We start from the raw sequence: 19839 nt of genomic DNA, 5'->3' as shown, positions 1-19839 counted from the left end.
GGCGGAGGAGGGGGACAGGCTGTTGCTGAAGGATAGAGACAGCACATACATAATGATCTCCGCATTTACTTCAGCGCTGCAGTTTAAAAGTTAAGAGAAGTGCGTTTCGCGACAGGTCTGCTTCCCTGAGAATAATTTCCAGCGAGACCGAGAAAACCTGAGGTTTGTGCAGGATTGGGGTAATTTTGGAGGGGGGAGTGTGATGATGCCAGGTTAATAGGAAGTTAAAATAAGAGAAGTCAGCGGGTCTTCTGTTGGGGGAAAAAAAATAAGTGGAGTGATGGCGCCGTCTATGTTCGGCTAAACTACAGTGTCGCCTAGAAAATCAGTTTGGGGAATATCCAAACTAAACGCCCGTTTGCTTTTCAGCAGAAGAGGATTCTCCCCCTTCCCAAATGGGCAACCTTAAGCCTCTTTGGCCGTTTTTTTAACTCTTTCCTCTATGGAAATGAAAAAAAAAACCTTTAAGTGCCCAATCCTTTCAGTTAGCAGACTGCTCTAGTACTTAGCGATACTGCAAACTAACCGAAATGCTGCCGGCACGCTCAATTGAGTGTGTGTGTGCATCTGTGTGATGCACATGGGAAGAGAGAGATTAAGACAATGCTGTGTTTCTGTAGCCTTGCCTGAACAAATGCACAACTGAAATGTGGGCTATTTGATTACGTTTCTTCATAGAAAAGAGCCTAGCACTGCAGACGTCTTTATTTTTTTACTGCAAATATTACACAGGATGGGAAAAAGTCAGAGGCTTTTTTCCTTTTTCGAACAGAGCAGCAAATAAGCTCCCTTTTTGCTTTCCAGATTGTAAAATTAATCCTTTTTCATGGGTGGAATTCCTAATTTAGACACTTATTGTCACATTGGCTCTCAACGCCTACACCATCCTGAATAACACTGCGCAGAACTGCATTGCCTGCAAAGTGCTCCAGCAAAGGGGAAATTGTTTCCAGAATTCCCAGTAAGTTTCTGTTTTTTAAAACCTGAAATGCTGTACCGAGCCTACTTGGAGACGGAGGACCGTGGTGTTCATTGAGACGGACGCTCAGAAAGGAGGAAATCCGACCGTGTGGATAGACCCATGAGCAGCTCTGCTTTTTTTTTTTTTTTTTTTTTTTTTAAAAAAAAAAAACAACACCTCCACCATAAAGAGGGTTAGAGCTGGTGCTGCTTTACCCTCTTCAAGATCCAGAGTTCGAATTATAATCTAGGAGATACGGAAATCTCTTCAAGGGAGCTTAATCCAGTGATTTGCTGTGTGTTACGCAATGGGAGACAGAAGATGCCTTGCTGTTTGGTGAGGAGATGAAAAGCTAGGCAAAGACACACATCAAAACTCAGTAACAGTGCCTCTGTGTGTGTGTCTGCCTCTGCTTACAAAGCAACAGTGGAAGAGACTGCAATCTAGAGAGTTTCGAAATTGGGTTGGCATCACTCCTGTCTGCTTGCATTTAAAAGGAGAAGGTGAAAAGCTTCTCATTTGTAAGAGATAAGCAACTTCTTAAAGGTTAATGCTGAAAACGTTCAATTTGATTTTTTTTTAATAACATTACAGAGTTAAATATAACTAAGATTCACTTTATTAACCTGGGCCACTGTTAAAGAGAATAGAGCATGTGGAGGCTGTGGCAGTTGACAGGAGCAGGAAAACAGCTTTACTTGAAGATACTAGCAGAGAAAATGTAATATGTCTTTCATCATTCAAACACATGTCTAAAATGCAGGAGCTAATCAGACAGTACAAGATATTTGTAATAAGAGGGCAAGTGCAGTTCAATAGGTGCAGAGATCCTACTGTAGCATTGACGGCTATACAGAGATACTGCTTGTAGGTACTAATACAGTGATCCATTTTATACATCCTTAGGAGTTGAAGCACATTGAAATTCATATCCAAAAAAGCTGGCACTTAGTGGTGGTGTCAGACCAGCACTAATTTCATCCATCTTTGTTTCTTTCTCCAGTAGCCTCAAAATTTTAGCAATACGTTAATCTCAGCATTTCTTGCCTGGGTTTTCTTTTCATAGGGACCTCTGTATACCAGGTGGCCAGGGTGAGGGCATGCAGGCATATTGGAGATACCCTCCCATGTGTAGCAAATAATAATTTGTGTGGTTTTAGTTATGGCTGTAATTCTTCACAGCTACTTCACAGATTTGATAGAAAAATAACACATAACAAGAGATGCTACTGGCTTTCTTATTCTGTGTTCTGTACCGGTGTAATTCTGCATGTGCGTATTGTATATGCAGATATATGACTATAGCAGGCTACTTATTTACTTTTTGAATAAATAAATAAATAAAAAGCCCTTTTATCAGTCTGCGGGGTAAGGCGCTTGGGCTTTTACCTGAGCTGAGCCCTTCTGGTCCTCGCCATGATGACAACAGCCTAGACAGGAGAGGGCATTCCTATTAATAATCTAATAGATGTTGGTTTTGTTCAATTTGACTGTAGAGGCCGTGGCTGTTGCGATGGCCACGTGATGGCGCTGCGCTCACGGCAGCGGTCCCGGCCCTCGCCTTATAAAATACAAATTACCTGCCCTTCTTTCTGAAAGGGGCTCGAACTGCAAGCTTGAAAACAGCTGGCTCGAATATTGGAAAGAGTTTGGTTTTCTATGCGTGAAGAATTCTACTTGCATTTTTATTTCATTTCATCTCCTGCAGGCCAAATGACATAGGATGAAGGCTGTTCGTAATTTGCTGATTTATATATTTTCCACCTATCTACTGGTTATGTTTGGATTTAATGCTGCCCAAGACTTCTGGTGTTCCACGCTGGTGAAGGGGGTCATTTATGGATCGTATTCTGTAAGTGAAATGTTTCCTAAAAACTTCACAAACTGCACTTGGACGCTGGAAAATCCAGATCCCACCAAATATAGTATTTACCTAAAATTTTCCAAAAAGGACTTCAGCTGCTCCAACTTTTCCCTCTTGGCTTATCAGTTTGATCATTTTTCCCATGAAAAAATAAAGGATCTTTTAAAAAATAACCATTCTATAATGCAGCTCTGCGATTCCAAGAATGCTTTTGTATTTCTGCAGTATGATAAGAATTTTATTCAGATACGCCGTGTCTATCCTATTGATTTCCCGGGATTACACAAAAAAGAAGATGACCAAAAATCCTTCTTTGAGTTTTTGGTGTTGAACAAGGTGAGCCCAAGCCAGTTTGGGTGCCATGTGTTATGCACTTGGTTGGAGAGCTGCTTGAAATCTGAGAATGGGAGAACCGAGTCCTGTGGGATCATGTATACAAAATGCACCTGCCCTCAGCATTTGGGAGAATGGGGAATAGACGACCAGTCCCTGGTGTTGCTCAACAACGTTGTGCTGCCCCTCAACGAGCAGACGGAGGGTTGCCTGACCCAGGAGCTGCAAACCACTCAGGTCTGCAACCTCACCAGAGAAGCCAAACGGCCACCTAAAGAAGGTAGGTTCTTCCTGGGGGAGGGGGGGGGGTGGGGGTGGTAGTGGTGTGTGTGAGCTAAATCCCACACCAGTGTGTAGGTCCAGCTACCAGCTCTCCTCAATACTCACATCCTTTTGACCTGCTCTCCACTCTAGCTTGCCTATAGATGAGGTGAAAGGGCTGGAGAAGATGCACTTTCCCTCAGGGCATGGAGGGCTGTATTCCCATTTCTAAACTGGCCTAACCTTCAGTATATAGTTCTGCTAAGCACTGTTGAGGCTCCTCGTAAGTAGATCCATCTGTTTTCAGCTCCCACTTACAGTAATGCCCACAGGTGGTGAGACAGGAATCTCTCTCCCCCTCACCACCTTTTTACTGCAACCACCCGACTACAAAATCTTGGCACTTTTTATATGATCCCTTGACTTCGCAAGGAAAATGTTTCCAAAGGCATGTGGGCAATCTGACTAAAAGACAAAGAGATTTACCATGGTGAGGACACCTGGTTCCAAGTGGGCCAAAGCTTAACAAATCTAAAAAAAAATCGAGAAGAAAATGCAGTTCTTCAGAGTAAACTCTGTACCTAAGATGTCTAGAGACGTGAAGCACTGCACAGTCAGGACATGCTGGGAGCTCTAGAAAGGGGCTACAGGCTGCTGCTGCACCCCTTCTCCAGGCAGCCTTGGCTCCAGGAGACAAGGCTCTGACTCTCATGCAGTATTAGTGTGTGGGAGTTGGTGTCTCGGGTCCCAGCAGCTGCTTCATGTCCCCACTGGAAACATGAGGGTTATAGAAGTGTGGGAAGGCAAAGGGTCCAGCAATTAGAATGGCAGCCATCTGCCTAGCCTCTCTGCTTCATGCCTCCTATTTTGGCCTTCTGACATTTTGGGGAGGTCTGGGGGTGATTTTGGGAAGAACACTCGGGATGGGAGGCAGGGTAAGCATAGGCTGAACCTGTGGGTGAAAAGGTCCTTCAGAGCAGCCATGTGGGAATGGGGGAAGGGGGGAGGGGGATGTGCCCGTGCGGCAAAGGATAAATCATCGAGCCCAGGGTGTTGCATTTTAATGCAGGAAATGTTCTCTCTCTCCTTGTTTTCTGCATAGCCACAAAGCTCCCAGTCTGTGGCGAGGCAGTGCCAAGCTCCCAGCCCCCCTAATAGAAGTTGCTTTGTGGAGGAATGTAACATTGACACGTTGTTAGGAGAGGATTTTCTTTAAGGGCAGCCAAGCCCCAGTGCTGTGGGAGAAGAAGAGCTGGACTCGCTCCAGCTGCCGCGGTGCCAGCGGCCGCGGGCAGGGCCGGAGGGAGGGAGGGAGGGAGAGATGAGGGACCCTTTCGATGCCTTGCGGGTCATCGCCTCTCAGCACCCAACAGCTCGGAGCCCAGAAAGCAGGGGTCTGAAATGAGGGGCGCTTCCCCCGCCGTTCCCCTTCCTGAGCGGCCAGTGCAGCGGCGGGAACGGTATTTAACACCGTTCAGAACTAACGAGCGCCCTGAGAGGGGGAGGAGGCAGCTTCTGCCGCGGAGCGCTGGCAGCAGGGCTGGGTCTGTGCGGGAAACCCAAACGTTGCGAGGGTGCGGGGCTAGGAACTTAAGAGGCTCCCCACCTCCGTCGTGTTTGTCATCGGGGGCACGGGGAAGCCGCGGAGCCCGTTATAAAACACAAACGCCGCAGCCCCAGAGGCGCGGAGGAGGCGCAACCGCGGTGCGCTGCCCACTCACTCCCACGGTGGGAGGAAGGCGCATCCTCCATCCTCCCTCCCCGGCCCTGATTTCCATCCTAAGGTGCCACCTTGTCGGTGGGGCTGGGCAGGAGGAGTGCGAGAGCAGAGGGTGCACCGTGCCGCTCTCAAAACCACGCCGAGTCCCAGGGGGATGCGTGTCTCCCAGTTAAAAGCACCTGTTTCTGAAATGTGCTTAGTGGAAAGGACAGAGAAAGCTTAACGGCAAACACTTTCTTTTCATTTTTTTTTCCCTTATATTTTGAAGCACATTTCCAACATATCTTGCTTCCAATTTCAGACATATTTTCATTCTTGCCCCTACTTGTGGGTTTTCCTGGGTATGAGTTTGAGAAATGGCTTTGTTAGAGGGGGTGAAAATGTTTGATAGCTGGAAGGTTTCCTTCACTTGTTTTTCACTGTACTCAGTGTTTTTCTGGTGTTGCTGAGAATTTGGACATTAATATAATTATTTTAATGTTTTATTTAATTATCTTAATGCACTTTGGAATTTGTTCATGAGATTGTTACTGAAAGTTATAATCAGCAAATTAATCCTCATTGTACTTCTCAGTAGTAGTATGCTCTTCATCTTCCACTCACTATTTAAAGCATTTTCCCCCTTTCCTCAGAATGCTAAAAATCTTCAGGAGAGGTATGTTGAGTCTTTGTTTTCTGTAGATATATACAGTCGCACTTATCAAGCACAAGTCAGTGCATTTGTATGTATAAAGCTGGTTTGTGGTTTGGTTGGAGGTTTGACTGAGGGACCAAACTGTAGAATATTCCTGCTGTAAACATAATGTAATTCATCACTTGTGTCAGTAGACATTTAGGCAAGACATGAAAATTTTGTTTTCACAGGCAGCCCATTTCAAGTTAGATCGGCACAGTAAGCAAAAATAAGGTTGACCAATAACTAAGAGAATGGTTTCTTCTTGTCAGAGTTCATAGTGGCAGCTGAGAGTACAGTTTTGTTAGTGTAAGTTGAGTCTGAAGGGGAATGGAGGTTGCCTAACACAGTGAAAGTGCTCCAGACTTGGTAAGATGGTATTCTATGAATTCATGTATTACTGACATTGCCTAGCAATGACTTTCCAAAAGGAACTGCGAAGACCTGACAGCTTTCTGCAGTATTATGCATACCCTTCCATCCTTCAGATTTGCTTTCATGGAGCTTGCGTGTATGACGTTCAAAATCTTTTCCTCAAACTACTTTCAGTCACATTTTTGAACCATAATGTAAATAGAGAGCATTCAGATTAAAACTTACTGTTTCTTTTTTGAATCTCTGAAGATTTTTACAGCTTTGAATATGATAAATGGCTTAGGAAAATGGTTGAAAGTCAGTATTTTTCCTTTTTAAAGATGTGTTGCATTTTGCAAAAGATGTGACAAGCATACAATGGTTGATTGTGTTTCTAACAGTGCTGAAGTGTTGAACAATAAAAGGAACTAGGTCAAAAAATGAAGCTTTTTTCTTTTTCTTTTTCTTTTTTTTTCTTTTTTTTTTTTTTTTTTTAATAGAATGGTTTGGAAATACACGGTTTAGTCAACATTTTTTCCATAGACAGATCATCTGTGGTGTCACTGATTAAAGCAGTATTGAAAATCGCCACATTTTCACTAAGACTCAGTTTCATTGTAGCTTGATACTTTCCCATAGCTTTACGTCTGAGATGCTTAGACTCGATCAAAGCACTAGCAAATAGATCTCAGTGAACACTCTGGAAGGGTCCTGAATTTAAAGACTTGGGGGAATTTGTCTACTTGATCTTCAGTGCTGTGACTGAAGTATCTCACGAAGTTTCTATCGATAAGAGAGGGCTCAGTTCCAGTCCTAGTGGATCTGTAAGGCCTTTGCATGTAGTCAATCCATACAATTTTCTGAACGATGACACTAAGAATGTAAAAATATCTTTTCTTATTGTGACCATTACAAAGCCATAATATTATTGCGGGGTTTTACAATAGTTAGAAACTAAGACAGCTTCCCCCTGTGTTTTACTGTCATATCTGACAGACAATGAAAACAATTTTTTTGGCATCTTACTCACCCAACAGAAACAAAGAAGAGAGGGGGTATTCACATTAATTCAATATTGCATTTGTCATTCCAGCCTCAATCTTACATATCTTGTTCAGCCAGTCTAAAATAACTGTAGTAGGGATTTCTTAATATGCTAGAAATGCAGCATTGGTCAACTTTGTCACAGATTCTAGCAGCTCACTGTCTACTAGCATCTCTGGATTCAGCAACTGATTTTTTTTTTCCTGATTTCAGATCTGAAAACAACAGGGATACCTTAACAGAAGATTTACTGTAATAGATGTCTCTTTAAAACAATTTATGATACATTGTAGAATAACAGTAAAATTTAGGATGCAGAGAGTTTTTTTTAAGCTTTCATGGCATGTGTGCATTTATTTGTATGTCATTCCATGAATGCCCACTTCCTGTTGCACGCATTCAGGATGAGCTTACAGTATTCATCACATACTCAGAGGTCACTAGGTGGCTGAGTAGGCTGGACATCCCTAGTCAGAAAGTCATAGGCACAAATAATATAGCATGGCTCCATCAGAGGATTAAAATTGTTAAATCAGTGCAGAATTTGTCTGAGAAGATAAAAAGTTACAAAATGCCGTCTAACAACCATATACTTCTACAGGGATATTTAATATTTAGTGTGCAGCAACTATTTGAGACTAAATCAAAATTTAGAAAACCCAAAATAAATAAAACTGTTGTCCAGAATATTGAATGAGTATCGTAACATACTTGGAAGTCTCTTAATAGTATTTATATCCTGCTGCTTGCAATGGTTCTTTTATGCATGAGTTCAAAGGGACAAAGGAAGATGAGCACTAATAGAACAGGCTTTTTAATTTTGTGTGAAAGTTGTTTTCCATTATGAGTTATTGCTTTAAAACTTAAAACTGTTATACTAAAATAACCTGTTACCATGCAGGTCATGAGCAGTTATGAGCAGTTTGACCTCAGTGAAAATGTAGAATGTAAAGCAAAATAATTTCTCTTTAAATATTTTTTTTTTTACTTGGATATTGTTCTTCCTAAAATGTTCATGACCAAAACCATAATGGAAACTAACATAAAATCAGCTAGAGATATTGTGTTTCTTCTTTATAGATCTGGTTCCCAGTTTAAGGAAGTTCCTTCAAAATCTCCTATGGACTCCACTGTGCTTCATATAATTCCCCTTCTGACTTACTTTGCCAAAAGAAAACAATCACCCAGAGCATTTAGGTTCTTAGTACATATTTGGGTCACTCTGGACCACTCATAATAGGATGCTATATCAGAGCCATGCTAGTTTGATTTCAGATTCTCTTTTTTTTTTGTTTGAAGTATGCACTATAGAAAAAGCATTAACTATCTTTTAATCAATACGCCCTACCTTTGTTTTCAGGGATTATATGATATTACCAGTAATGATTGTACTTCAGTTTGTGCTGTATTGATCATTTCCACCTGATTTCCTTCAGTAAACTATGAAACTTCTTGTTCTGTTGCAAAATTTAGAAGTTTATGTGCAAGAGTAATCAGCACTTCACGTATGTGTATTGAGTTTGGTGGGATTTGGATCAATCCATCAGTGAATTTTCTGATACTTTCAAATACTTTCTTTGATACCCAGAGAATTTCCTTTTTGCTAGGAAAAGCCTGTATACATGGCCTTGCTCCTAGTAAATATACTTGGTTATATATATAATGTATGTCTGGGTGATTAGCTTCTTGATATCACACAGATTCTATCAGTATTTTTTTAGCACCTCTCACACTAGCAAGATGGAGTATTACTTTGTGGGAAAGGTCAGCCTACTGCATTGAAGTGTTTGCCTTCTGAGACATCACAAATGTACTGTATAGGATCTGAATACGCAATTTTCATAAGCTCATTTCTTGCTTAAATCATTCATGGCTTCTATGAAATATGATGTTGGAAGCTGTGTTATGACAAAAACCATGATTTTGGTTCCCCAAACTGCCGTTTCTGGTTAAAACCTCAATTTATGTGCATTATTGTACATCAGACGCATTTTCTTTAAATACTTCTACTACATTTTGTCTGGGTGGGCAGAGTATACAATGTGTTCATTGTATTTTAGACCTTGCTCTCTTGATTTGATTGTGCTTTTGACAAATGTGGAAGCATTCACAGGTAGAACAGCCATTAACAGAAGTTAATGGTGATTCTGTTTACATAGTGGTATTTCAGTTATTGGGTCTTAGTGACATTACATGTAATTATATTATGACATAGTGCAGGTACTGCATTTCTTATTATTATGCAGTGTTTTATACCTATGTATTTCCATTTTCTACATTTATTTAATACAGCAATTATATGATCTATTACATTCAATATGTTCTTGTGCTCTTTTTAAAGCAATTTATCCTCTTCTGTTCAAATCTATCCATATTGCTATTTTGTTTAGTATTCTATTTGCAAAAGCATGGAAAAATCTGCTTTGTGTGTTGGTATACACAGAGGAATTTTCAGAGGAGACTTTCTCTCTTCTTAGGGAATTACATTTATGAAGTTTATTCAGTTGTGTTTTATCAAAGGATTCCAACTCAAAGTTGTAGTTTTCAAATTGAAGTGTAGCTGTTCATTTATAAATATGCAGTAATTGTAATAAAACAAAGGTCACTGCAGAATTCCACTGAGCGTTATTTGCATTCACTGTTAACAAGAAATATAAAATGCTCTTTAGGATAGAGAAAGTTGTACATAATATGAAGTACAAATTTACAAATGATGCACTACTGAGTTATGAATATTTCAGTTTGAGCCCTAGTTAAATCTCAAGAGGAAGACAGTAAAATTTTTCAAAGTCATTCTCAGTTTTGTTAATTTCTTAGAGAAGTTATAAATAAAGTTTTGTCAAATTAGACATTTTTTCTGATGGACTAGCCACCATCGGGATTAATAAAACAACCTATAATAACAGTGTATGAGACTGGTGTTGTTATTTTACTCTGCAAAGGCCAAATTTTTGTCCATACTGAAGGCAAATTCCCCATGCTATCAATATAATTCATTCTAAATGAAGATTAGATCAGAACCCACAGAAGCGATGTGAAATAATGGTAGCATGTGTTTCTTCTACCAAAAGCAAATAATTTCATAGTTTGAATTAATTAAGATTTTTTTTCTCTGTAGTTTTACTTTTGAAAACATCCTTGACATTTGGTTAAGTAAATCAGATCTTTCGCTTTTAGCTGGTTAGCCTATATCTTTATGTGCTTTGCTTCAGTTTCTCATTTTTGTTCTCTGAAGGGGAAACAAGGCATATGACTACTCAATATTTCTTTTATGGTCCTGAAAATATGTTCAGTCCAAATTTTATTTATACCTTCTTGAAATGGCAACACCACAACAAATACTAGCTTAAATACCATCCATTTTTTTGGTAGCTTTATAGAAAATTGTCAACAATGGGGTGAGCAATGTGTCATATCCTTTTGGGCAGTTTTCACCAGTTTGTTCTCTTTTGTTCTTCATGAGATGTAAGACACTTTGGGAGCTGACTTCAGTCAGGGAATTGAATTTATGCTATTTATTGATTATCAGGAATAATACTGTACATGATTCATGCAAGAAGACTTAACAATGAAAGGGTTTTGTAAAATTGAAAGTCTGTAGATATCATGTGCAATATTTCTTTGAATCCTATGATTCACTTTTTCATATACAGTGTTTGCTTCTCTATCTTATGAATATTCCTTTTAGTCCCCTCTGTACTCTCTGTACTGTGTATGTGGATTTTAATTGTCTGCAAAGCTGGGCATTTCAGCTTGAACTATAACAAGTTATATTTTTATCCTTGGAAGTGTTTCGTTTGTTCTGTGGCATTTACTGATATCTGCAGTGATTGGCACACATACAGATGCTCCATACTGGTAGGCTTGAAGGTTGATAGATGTACTTAATACTGACAAAAGACAGCAGGAAAAATGTTCAGCACTGCAGGTGTAATATGGGGACAGAGCCTAGTCCAGCTGGTCCCATCTGCACCCAGCGTCTAGGAAGTCACTGATAATACAGAGAGTATCATACAGCTTCACTCTCCTTGGAAGGGAAGAGGGTGCCAAGGCTGGAATATTGGCCAATCCCAACACCTGATAAAGTATGTATAGGGTCATAGGGCTTTAGCTGATGATGCTATTATTTGGGTTCATAAATACAATAGATAGAGGTTTCACTTCTTGAAGCAGGATTATGATCAGAAGAAAAGTTTGATAGTGTTATCCTGGGAGAATGTAATATACCTAAAAATAATTGGAGCTGGGCCTGGAACCAGTGTTTTCCTGTCTCATAAATGAGTGCTCAAAATATTATATATCCATTCTCTTTAGTCCACAGAATTTTTAATTTATCTACAAAAATTGTGGCAGCTTCAGATTTGGGATATATCAAGAATATTCCTCTTCCTTGACCAGACAGAACATTCTGAGAAGCAGAGACACTGAGTCCACATTGCCTCAGGGGCTGCTGTTATTTACAAGGTGTCCAGGTCTGGGTTGACAGTATATACATGGAAGATTATAAAAGGAGGATGCCATTACAAGAGGAGGAAGCCATCTCTGTCTGCGGTTTATGCAAAGCTTGGTCAGGGAGTTGCAATCCAAAACCCCCTTGGACCTACTAGCAAATAGGCACAAGTGATTCTTAGGAGTTTGCTGCTTATCACAGCTAAGACTGCCCATATCTCTGTGTGCACCTTGTGCATGTTGCTTATGACTCTTAAGACACCAGCAGGTATGGGATGCCCAAGGATTTACATTTCGGAGCTCTCCATTTTGGGAGTAGGTCTTGGAAGTGATGATGAGGCATGTAAATGTATTTGATTTCTTTTGTAAGTACAGCTTCTGTGCATGATGTCTTTTCCCTGTGGTATTGTTAGCATAGTACTGCCCTGGCTTCTGGTGCTATTATGAGGATAAATACGTCAACGTTTGTAGTTTGCTCAGTAATTAGCATCATACAGTACTTAAAATATACAGATTATGCTATCACTGCTAGGCATGAAGGATTTTTTTTTCCCCATAGTTCTGATAAAAATAAAATCCACGTTGTCTTCAGGTATTTTCTGGTGCTTGAAGTGAAAGTGTGATTTTATTGGCTGTTTTGCAGATGAAATATATGAAGGGAATAAAGGACCCCTACATTTATTTCCTACCCCATGCTATTTAAGGTTTTGAATAATGTTTTTTTGTCCATGTGAAATCTGAAGTGCTGCAAAAAACCACAGATTTTAGTCTGACAACCTAAGATGTACAGTAACTTTATGATAAAATAATTTATATCATAAATATAAGACATGAAGGGGAAACCACGTATGCCAGGATGTAGCAACTAAATATTTTTCAGATGTGACTAAATTTTTTCTTTTATGTTCACTTGTACATAATTAATCTCATTGAATCAAAAGGATTATTCATGTAAGTGGGATTTAATTAAAAGCAGGTTTGCCAGTAAACATCCTCAGTTAAAAACATGGGCACCTTAGGTAATCAATATTAGAACAGGAAACCATCATTCTGTTATTAACAATATTTCTCTAAATATTATTAAACAAATTAATTCTAATAATAGTAATTACCATCAAAGAAACCAATATTAAAAATATTCATAATAAATTAATAAAAAATACTATATATGTACAGTCTTAAATAAGTTTGATAAATAGGATCATAAGATGGTTTCTATGTTGGAAGAGACTTTAAAGATCACGTAATTCCACCCCCGTGCCACAGACAGGGACACCTTCCATTGGAGCAGGTTGCTCAAAGCCCCATTCAGCCTAGCCTTTAACACTGCCAAGGATGAGGCAGCCACAGCTTCTCGGGGCAACCTGTTCCAGTGTCTCTCCACTCTCATAGTAAAGAACTTCTTCCTAATATCTAATCTAAGTCTTCTCTCTGACAACTTAAAGCCATTCCCCCTTGTTCTGTCATTATGTGCCCTTATCCTAGAACTTAGTTTTGTCCAGTTCCCAGATTTGTAGTGCTTAACTGATTGTCAGTATATTCTTCAATTGTCCTGGGATCCCCAGTGCTATTCTCTGCAGTTCAGTAATCCTGGCTGACCTATACTCCCGTGCACCTCGTCCAGTGTGTACTTCTTGGACACCTCTGCTCTCAAACCATTCTGCCATTGCCATGACTGTTCTCTTCTGGTTTGCATCTTTATGCTGTGAATAACAAGTACATAATTTCATACAGAATAATTGCTTGTTGCTACCATCTATAAAAACAATATGGTTCTACAAAGATAAGCGGAAGTTAAACAAATCAGGCAATATCTGGCATGTCATTAAACAAGCTAAGCAGCTCCCGGAAGAAGAAAATAAGTTCAGACAATAGTTGACATGTTCCGAGGCTTTTTAATGGCAGTGGTGGTGCTGTATTTCTTGGGATATAGGGCTACATAAAAGAACATTTAGAATTAGTCAGCAAGAATGGCACTGGTGATCATCACTGTTTTTTACTTTTTCCTTTCTTATGAATGTGGCCAAGATGATCCATGGAGTTTGTTATAAACTTTCATCATTCTATAAGCCTGTCTCTTTTTTTAGTAGATGAAAGAATAAGTAGTTAATTGCCCTGTTGATATGTGTTTGACAAATGGTATCACACTAGACTTCTATCCAGAAAATGCTTTAGGAGAAGCTGGCTGATGTTTTGCTGTGACTGACACAACTACTCTAGGAATAGATGCTTCTTAGTTCTTGTTCTTGTGTAAATTTGGGTCTGTATTTATCTCAAATTTTTTCTTTCACCAAACATTTTAAGTACATGATATATGTTTGAACACAAAGTTGATAGTCATTTGAGATGGCAGCCACTGTCAGGCAGTTTCTTCCTTAAGAAGGAGAAGGCATTAAATTATGAAGTATTAGAAGGCAATATTCATTGTATCATTGAGCTGTGGAAGAGCATGTGACCCTTAAGGATGTGAGTGCAGATAATAAAGGTTATCAAAAAAACATGACAAGAAGATAATCTTAAGAACAGAATTTATAATTTACTTGGATAGCATGAGGTGAAAACTGCAAAAGCAATCATGTAGGACGTTTTGGTGATCTACCAAACCACTGTCCAGCAATTATTAAATTTCAGAGGTTGTTAATTACCATTTTTTTTTAAATCCCAACTGAATATCTTGCAATAATGCTGTGGCATAGTGTCGAAAGATTTTTTTTATATTTCTGAGGTCTATCTTCTGTGAGGCATATACTTTAGCCGTAGCATTTCAATTCAAATAGTTGGGTATGGAAGAGCTTAGAGAATCATTTTGCATTAAAATGAATTGTGAATATTTTCAATGACCTGGTTGCTATTTTTCTGACAGAAAGAGATCAATTAAAAAATACAGGCAGCAGCAGTGAATGTTGTGAATTGAGTAGCCATATTAATATGGATCTTTGTTACATGTCTAATACCAACCAAGGATTTACAGATTTTGTCCGTTCAGTCTTCCCTCACAGCTCAGTTATCATTACACATTTTGAGCTTACATATTGTGACTGCTTACAGTCTTCATACATTATCAGGGTGAATACAATTAAATAAAGGTGATCTTTCTGGCAAATTAAAAAGAATCAGGTCTATGCGAACCTTAGAAAAAATTAGATTGACAAATTGGCTGAAAAGATGAAAATTTATAAAGCATTTCTGTCTGTTACATAGATTAATTCAAAATGCATAAATAGTGGAGACTAGGCATAATATACTGGAGGTTTCTTGAGGAAAAAATACTGGAGATGTATTTCTATGGAAAGACACAATTGTGATACGACATCAAGATGGCGTCTGGTACTATGATATAGCCCAGAATCCCACCATTTCAGGACAGGGATCTTTCTGGCATGCAGGCAAAAAAAGCCCTGGTATTCTCCTTTGTTCCTTTGGCAGACGCACATTGCTCATCGTGGTAGTGATGTGCTGGCGAAGGCACAAAGTGCTGTGTTGATCAGAGAATACGTTATGTGCATGCTAACTTGAAGGATGATCACACACTGTTCCTCTCATAAGACAGACCCTCAGGCCACAAAGTCCATTTTGGCATATTTGGTATTTGTAATTTGTAGCTCTCTGTTAGAAATTGTCATGTTGCCCTGATGGAGCTTACAGCTAAATACTGAGCAGGCTTCCTGGTTTGCAGCTCATAACACAAAGTTTATACATACTTAAGCTTCCCTTGAAGTTACATTGTCTCTAAGCGTGTTTTTTGCCCTTTTTTTTTCCCTTGTCTCTGCACTTTTTTCTTTTCTCTAGGTTGTTAGCTCTTTACAATACTCTTTCAGCTCAACCCTCAGATTTCCCAGAAGCTTGCACTTTCACAGAACTCCAGTCTTATTAGTACTCTAAGCTTATAGTTTATCCCTTCTGGGACATAAAATAGGTGAAGTAAACAAAAACAGAAGCTTTGTAGGGATTGCAAATGAAAAAAAAAACCAAACTCAGCCAACTAAAGCAAAAGAAAAGAAAAAACTGTCTTTAATTCAGCTACCCCAAGAAATGCACAGGCTTGGGCAAAGAAGTAAAATCCCTGGTTTTAATTTAACCACCAATAGAGTGTGGTTTCCTCTGAGTTGCTTCTGCTGACCCCATAAAACTTGCCTTTGTATTTCATGCAGTGCTGTAGTTTCACAGGGATATGAGAAACATACCTTTGCCTACTAGTGAGGGCAGTATTCCATTAAAGAGAAATAATGGGCTTAAGGTTCCTCAGCCTAAGGATGACTGTGAGTTTGTATCTCTTCCTTCTTCAGAGATGCTTACACTAAGCAGCATATTTATATGTGAAAGGCATATTCCATCTTCCTCCCTATCTGGTATTTCTGAATAAAAGTGAGCAAAAAAATCTTTGGATTCAGCTCAGTACTGTCTCAGATATATAACATTGCCCAAGAGCGTGTAGAGGTTTGGTCATCAGCAGGTTAGATGTGTTTTGGGTTCTTGTCAGTTTAAACACAAAAAAATACTACAAAGAACCACACACACTCTTCAGTTCTCAGTGAAATTTCTAGATTTCTTTATAAAAAACTTTCTCTGTTTACATAAAAGTACAGTTACAAGTTAGTTGCTAGTGTAGGAAAGATGAAAGGGACAGGTGTTATTTAATCAAGATTTTATTTTTCTTATTGCAGTGGTTTCACTGTCACAAATGATTACTAAACTTTTAATAGATCTGCTGTGTGTAAATGCCCTGAAGTCTACTCAAATGTGACTATACCTTAATCTTAGTGGTACAAAAGTCTTTGAAATGGCACGAATTATAAACAACATTGAAATACTTTCATTTGTGGATATGAATTTGTAACAAAGTTATTAAATAGTTGAATGTATATTGTACATTTTCTTGTTTAAATTATTCATAATAAACCACACTATAAGCTTAGAGAAATGGAAATAATTGTCTACATAGGGACAGTACAGTCTAATGATATCATAAGTTATTTACACTTTCATTTGGAAGTTCTAGCTTATCAGAAACTGTTGAAATCAATGCTTTTTACTGCAGAATAATGACTGTCTTCCTTCTAGCTCACTATGTCTGCAATAGCATAGAAATGCTTTAGGTTGTACCCTGGAATTTTATGGGATTGTCTCTGTTTTGTTTGAGGATTATGGAATATTAAATACTGTTAGGAGAGAGTAATCCGTGTAGGCCAGTTGTCACCTCTGCCAGAGAAACAGATGGACTGATGACCTTTTCTGGGCAATGTTAGATCTATGTGCTTTTGAGTGGGAATGGTGCTGGGAGCACTCTTGGTCTCTGAGCTGTCGTTATTCAGGTAATCTTAATTTGTATCACTGAGTAGCTTTAAAGACCAATCACAACATTATATTCCGTTTTTATTTGTTTTGTTTTGTATTCAAGGAAATGCTGATAATTAATCCCTCCCTTTTTTAGTCACCCTGTCTCTGGCATGTTTGCCAGACCTGAATTTGTCCTAGTTCTCCCAGGTGAACATAGTAGCATGAATTTTGAACTCTGGCCAGATATAAATGTCTTTGTCCACACAGGTGTGCCTTACAGCCTTTGAGTGCACATTTCTATTTTCCAAGAAATTTCATTTTTGTGTACACTACTCATTAGTCACATGATAAGCACAACCACATGGAAGTCAGTTTTGTATCTCTTAACGGTTTTTTGTGTTCCATTCGTGTACATATCCATGGTAATCTGGAGCAAATGGATGCCACCTGACTGAGGAATATGTAGTTATAATATTCAAACAATGTCCTAATGACATTAAACAATATCTTCTGAATTGGTATTTTTTTACTAAATTTGCATAGATGGTGTCTATTTTATTCCCATAGGATTGTTTCTAATGTTTTTTGCAGAAAAGTTTATGAGAACAAAAAGAACCTGGTTTGTGAGGCTACCCTCAACCATTTCAGCACTACTAGCATAAAGTAACAAAGTGCTGGTGTTCTTTATAGCAGCCCTTCTATATTTCTCCATTTAGAAAAGAATGTTTATAAATATATGAGCGTTACTTTTTTTTTTTTTGTATTCTGCTCTGAATGCATAGAAAATAGTTGTAAAGTTAGAACTGGGAAAACTCTGGAAAGCATTTGTGAGGTTGGAAGCTGGAATCACTTACAACATGAATTGGGTGAGAACAGTTAGACAATTTTGTTGCAATTTAGCTTCTAGAACAGCTTCTAGAACTAACAGCAGTCTCTCGAAGATCACTTAACTTAGTTAGGAGACCAAACTCATGGTTTGATTATATTTTAGTGTTCCCCCGTTATGATGAGGTGTGCAAGATTCAGATGTCGAACAGTCCCAGAAGACTAGAGCTTAAACTTTTTGACTAAGCATATGATTGAAATAGGGGTGTTTTTTTTTTTTAATGTATGAAAGCATATTAAGGTTTTAATATTTGAGATCAGTTCATTGCTTTCATGTAACTGGATGTAATAATAAATTCAAGAGATTTTAAGCGTGGTGCCTTCAGGCTAATGTTTTCCTTTCAGACCAATTTTTGTGAATAGATTCCAAAATACTTTTGAAATTATGTGAAATAGACTCAAAGATAGATTTAGGTTTGAAGGGACTTCTGAAGTTTCTTATAGTCCAGTTCCTTGCTCAGGGTAAAACTAATTGAGTTGCATATTTCTTTTCAGTCTTTGTTTCATAGTTAGGGTTTCTTGATCTCTAATATTTTGTACATACATCAGTACTCAGCTGGTAGCTAGACCACGACACGGGTAATCAGAGCTAGTGTGTATGTCATCAGTGAGTTTTGCTATTCCTGTCAATCACTGTAATGGTCCATGGTTTTATTTATTCTTTAACTTTAGGTAGTAGTATTCTAATTAAGGGTAAAATTATCTAAAATACAATGACAGTGTGCGGAATGGCCAAAATAGTTAATCTGAAGAATAGCTAGTAAATAATTCTATGGAAGGTTTTAAAAAAATAATTACATCTATGTCAGCCTTAATCTATAGATTTCTGAAACAGTTTGGTGTTTAGCAAGTTGGGTTAAGTGTCACTAAGAGGTTGTATTAAAAAAAATAGCTTCTTACAGCATTTTACTTCACTCACACAAAGTAAGAGCATGTTTGCATGCCTTCCCTTTTGCATGTGATATGTCACAGCTGTACCCTGTACCATGCTGTTGGTAGCTTCTGGCACTGAAAGACAAGATAAGGAATCACTATTGAATAGTGTTCTGGAAAGGGAAAGAGAAGAGGCAGCGAGACAAGAATATTCGAAGTCAAAGCTTGTAGAGGAAAGATAAGACAGTATAAAAAGAAATAGATTAATTCTAGCCAGAGGGGTTAAGATAATAAGGATTTTCTTACAACATCATAGGGAAAAAACAAATACCAGGAAGGGGATGATATTAATCTTATTTAAAATAGCTGAGTTAAAATGCTTCTTTTTAGGAAAAAGAAATTAAGGGCGATTCTAGAATGATTAAAAAGTAAGAAGAACTTCACAAACAAGAAATAAGGTCATCTCTAAGAAGTCTGAATATGCACGAATCCAGCTTTACAGGAAGTATGCATTTTAGACTATAAAAGTAAGTAAATAATGCAGGATTGAATTATCATTTCTTTAACAAGAAAATAGTTAACTTTCATGTGCTGAGAATCTGATTCCTAGACTAGTAAAGCTATTAAAACAAGCTGAAAGGATAATAACAAAATGTTAATAATCATGATTTTCTGTATTATTTAATTTATGCTGCTACTAAATTTTACCCATTATATGTATATATATTTAATTCTAAAATGGGTAAATTGAAGTATTAGATGAGAATGTGTGGATTTTACTCAGACTTTTGTTATGTCCATTCAAAACTTAGTTCAGATTGGTTTAGTTTATCACACATTTTTTAAAAGTGGATTGTCAGCTATACAAAAGATTGTAAATTAATAGCAACAAGGTACTGACTTTTGCATAAACTCTTCACTAGTAATTGAAGAAAGGAAATAATCTATTTGATGAAACTTGCAGGTCAGCAATAAATGAGGAAAAAATACAAATGCTAGTGGGTACTGGGAGAAAAATAAAAAAGCAAAAGATCCCTGCATAATCCAACTGAAAAGGTGGCTTTCAACCTAAATTTGTTGTTCATGGACAAGATATATGTAGTTACAAGTCTTTAATTTTTATACAAAAAAGATCATGGTACATC

General features: G+C 38.2%; 1 protein-coding gene across 7 annotated transcripts in view; it reads left to right on the top strand.

Annotated features, from left to right (window-relative positions):
- Positions 1-19839, top strand: part of ADGRB3 (adhesion G protein-coupled receptor B3) — a 468139-nt gene that overhangs the window by 314 nt on the left and 447986 nt on the right. For all 7 annotated transcript variants that reach the window (XM_057418854.1, XM_057418850.1, XM_057418851.1 and 4 more), the window contains exon 2: positions 2670-3438. In XM_057418854.1, the coding sequence (XP_057274837.1) occupies positions 2685-3438 (754 nt within the window). In that variant the 5' untranslated portion in view covers positions 2670-2684. The remainder of the gene's footprint in view (positions 1-2669; positions 3439-19839) is intronic.

Source organism: Pezoporus wallicus, unplaced genomic scaffold (genome assembly GCF_028554395.1).
Source record: "Pezoporus wallicus isolate ANWC-B61680 ecotype Strahan unplaced genomic scaffold, APGP_CSIRO_Pwel_v1 contig_4901, whole genome shotgun sequence".
Taxonomy (NCBI): Eukaryota; Metazoa; Chordata; class Aves; order Psittaciformes; family Psittacidae; genus Pezoporus; species Pezoporus wallicus.
The sequence above is the reverse complement of the archived record's forward strand: the minus strand, read 5'-3'. Positions and strand labels throughout refer to the sequence as shown.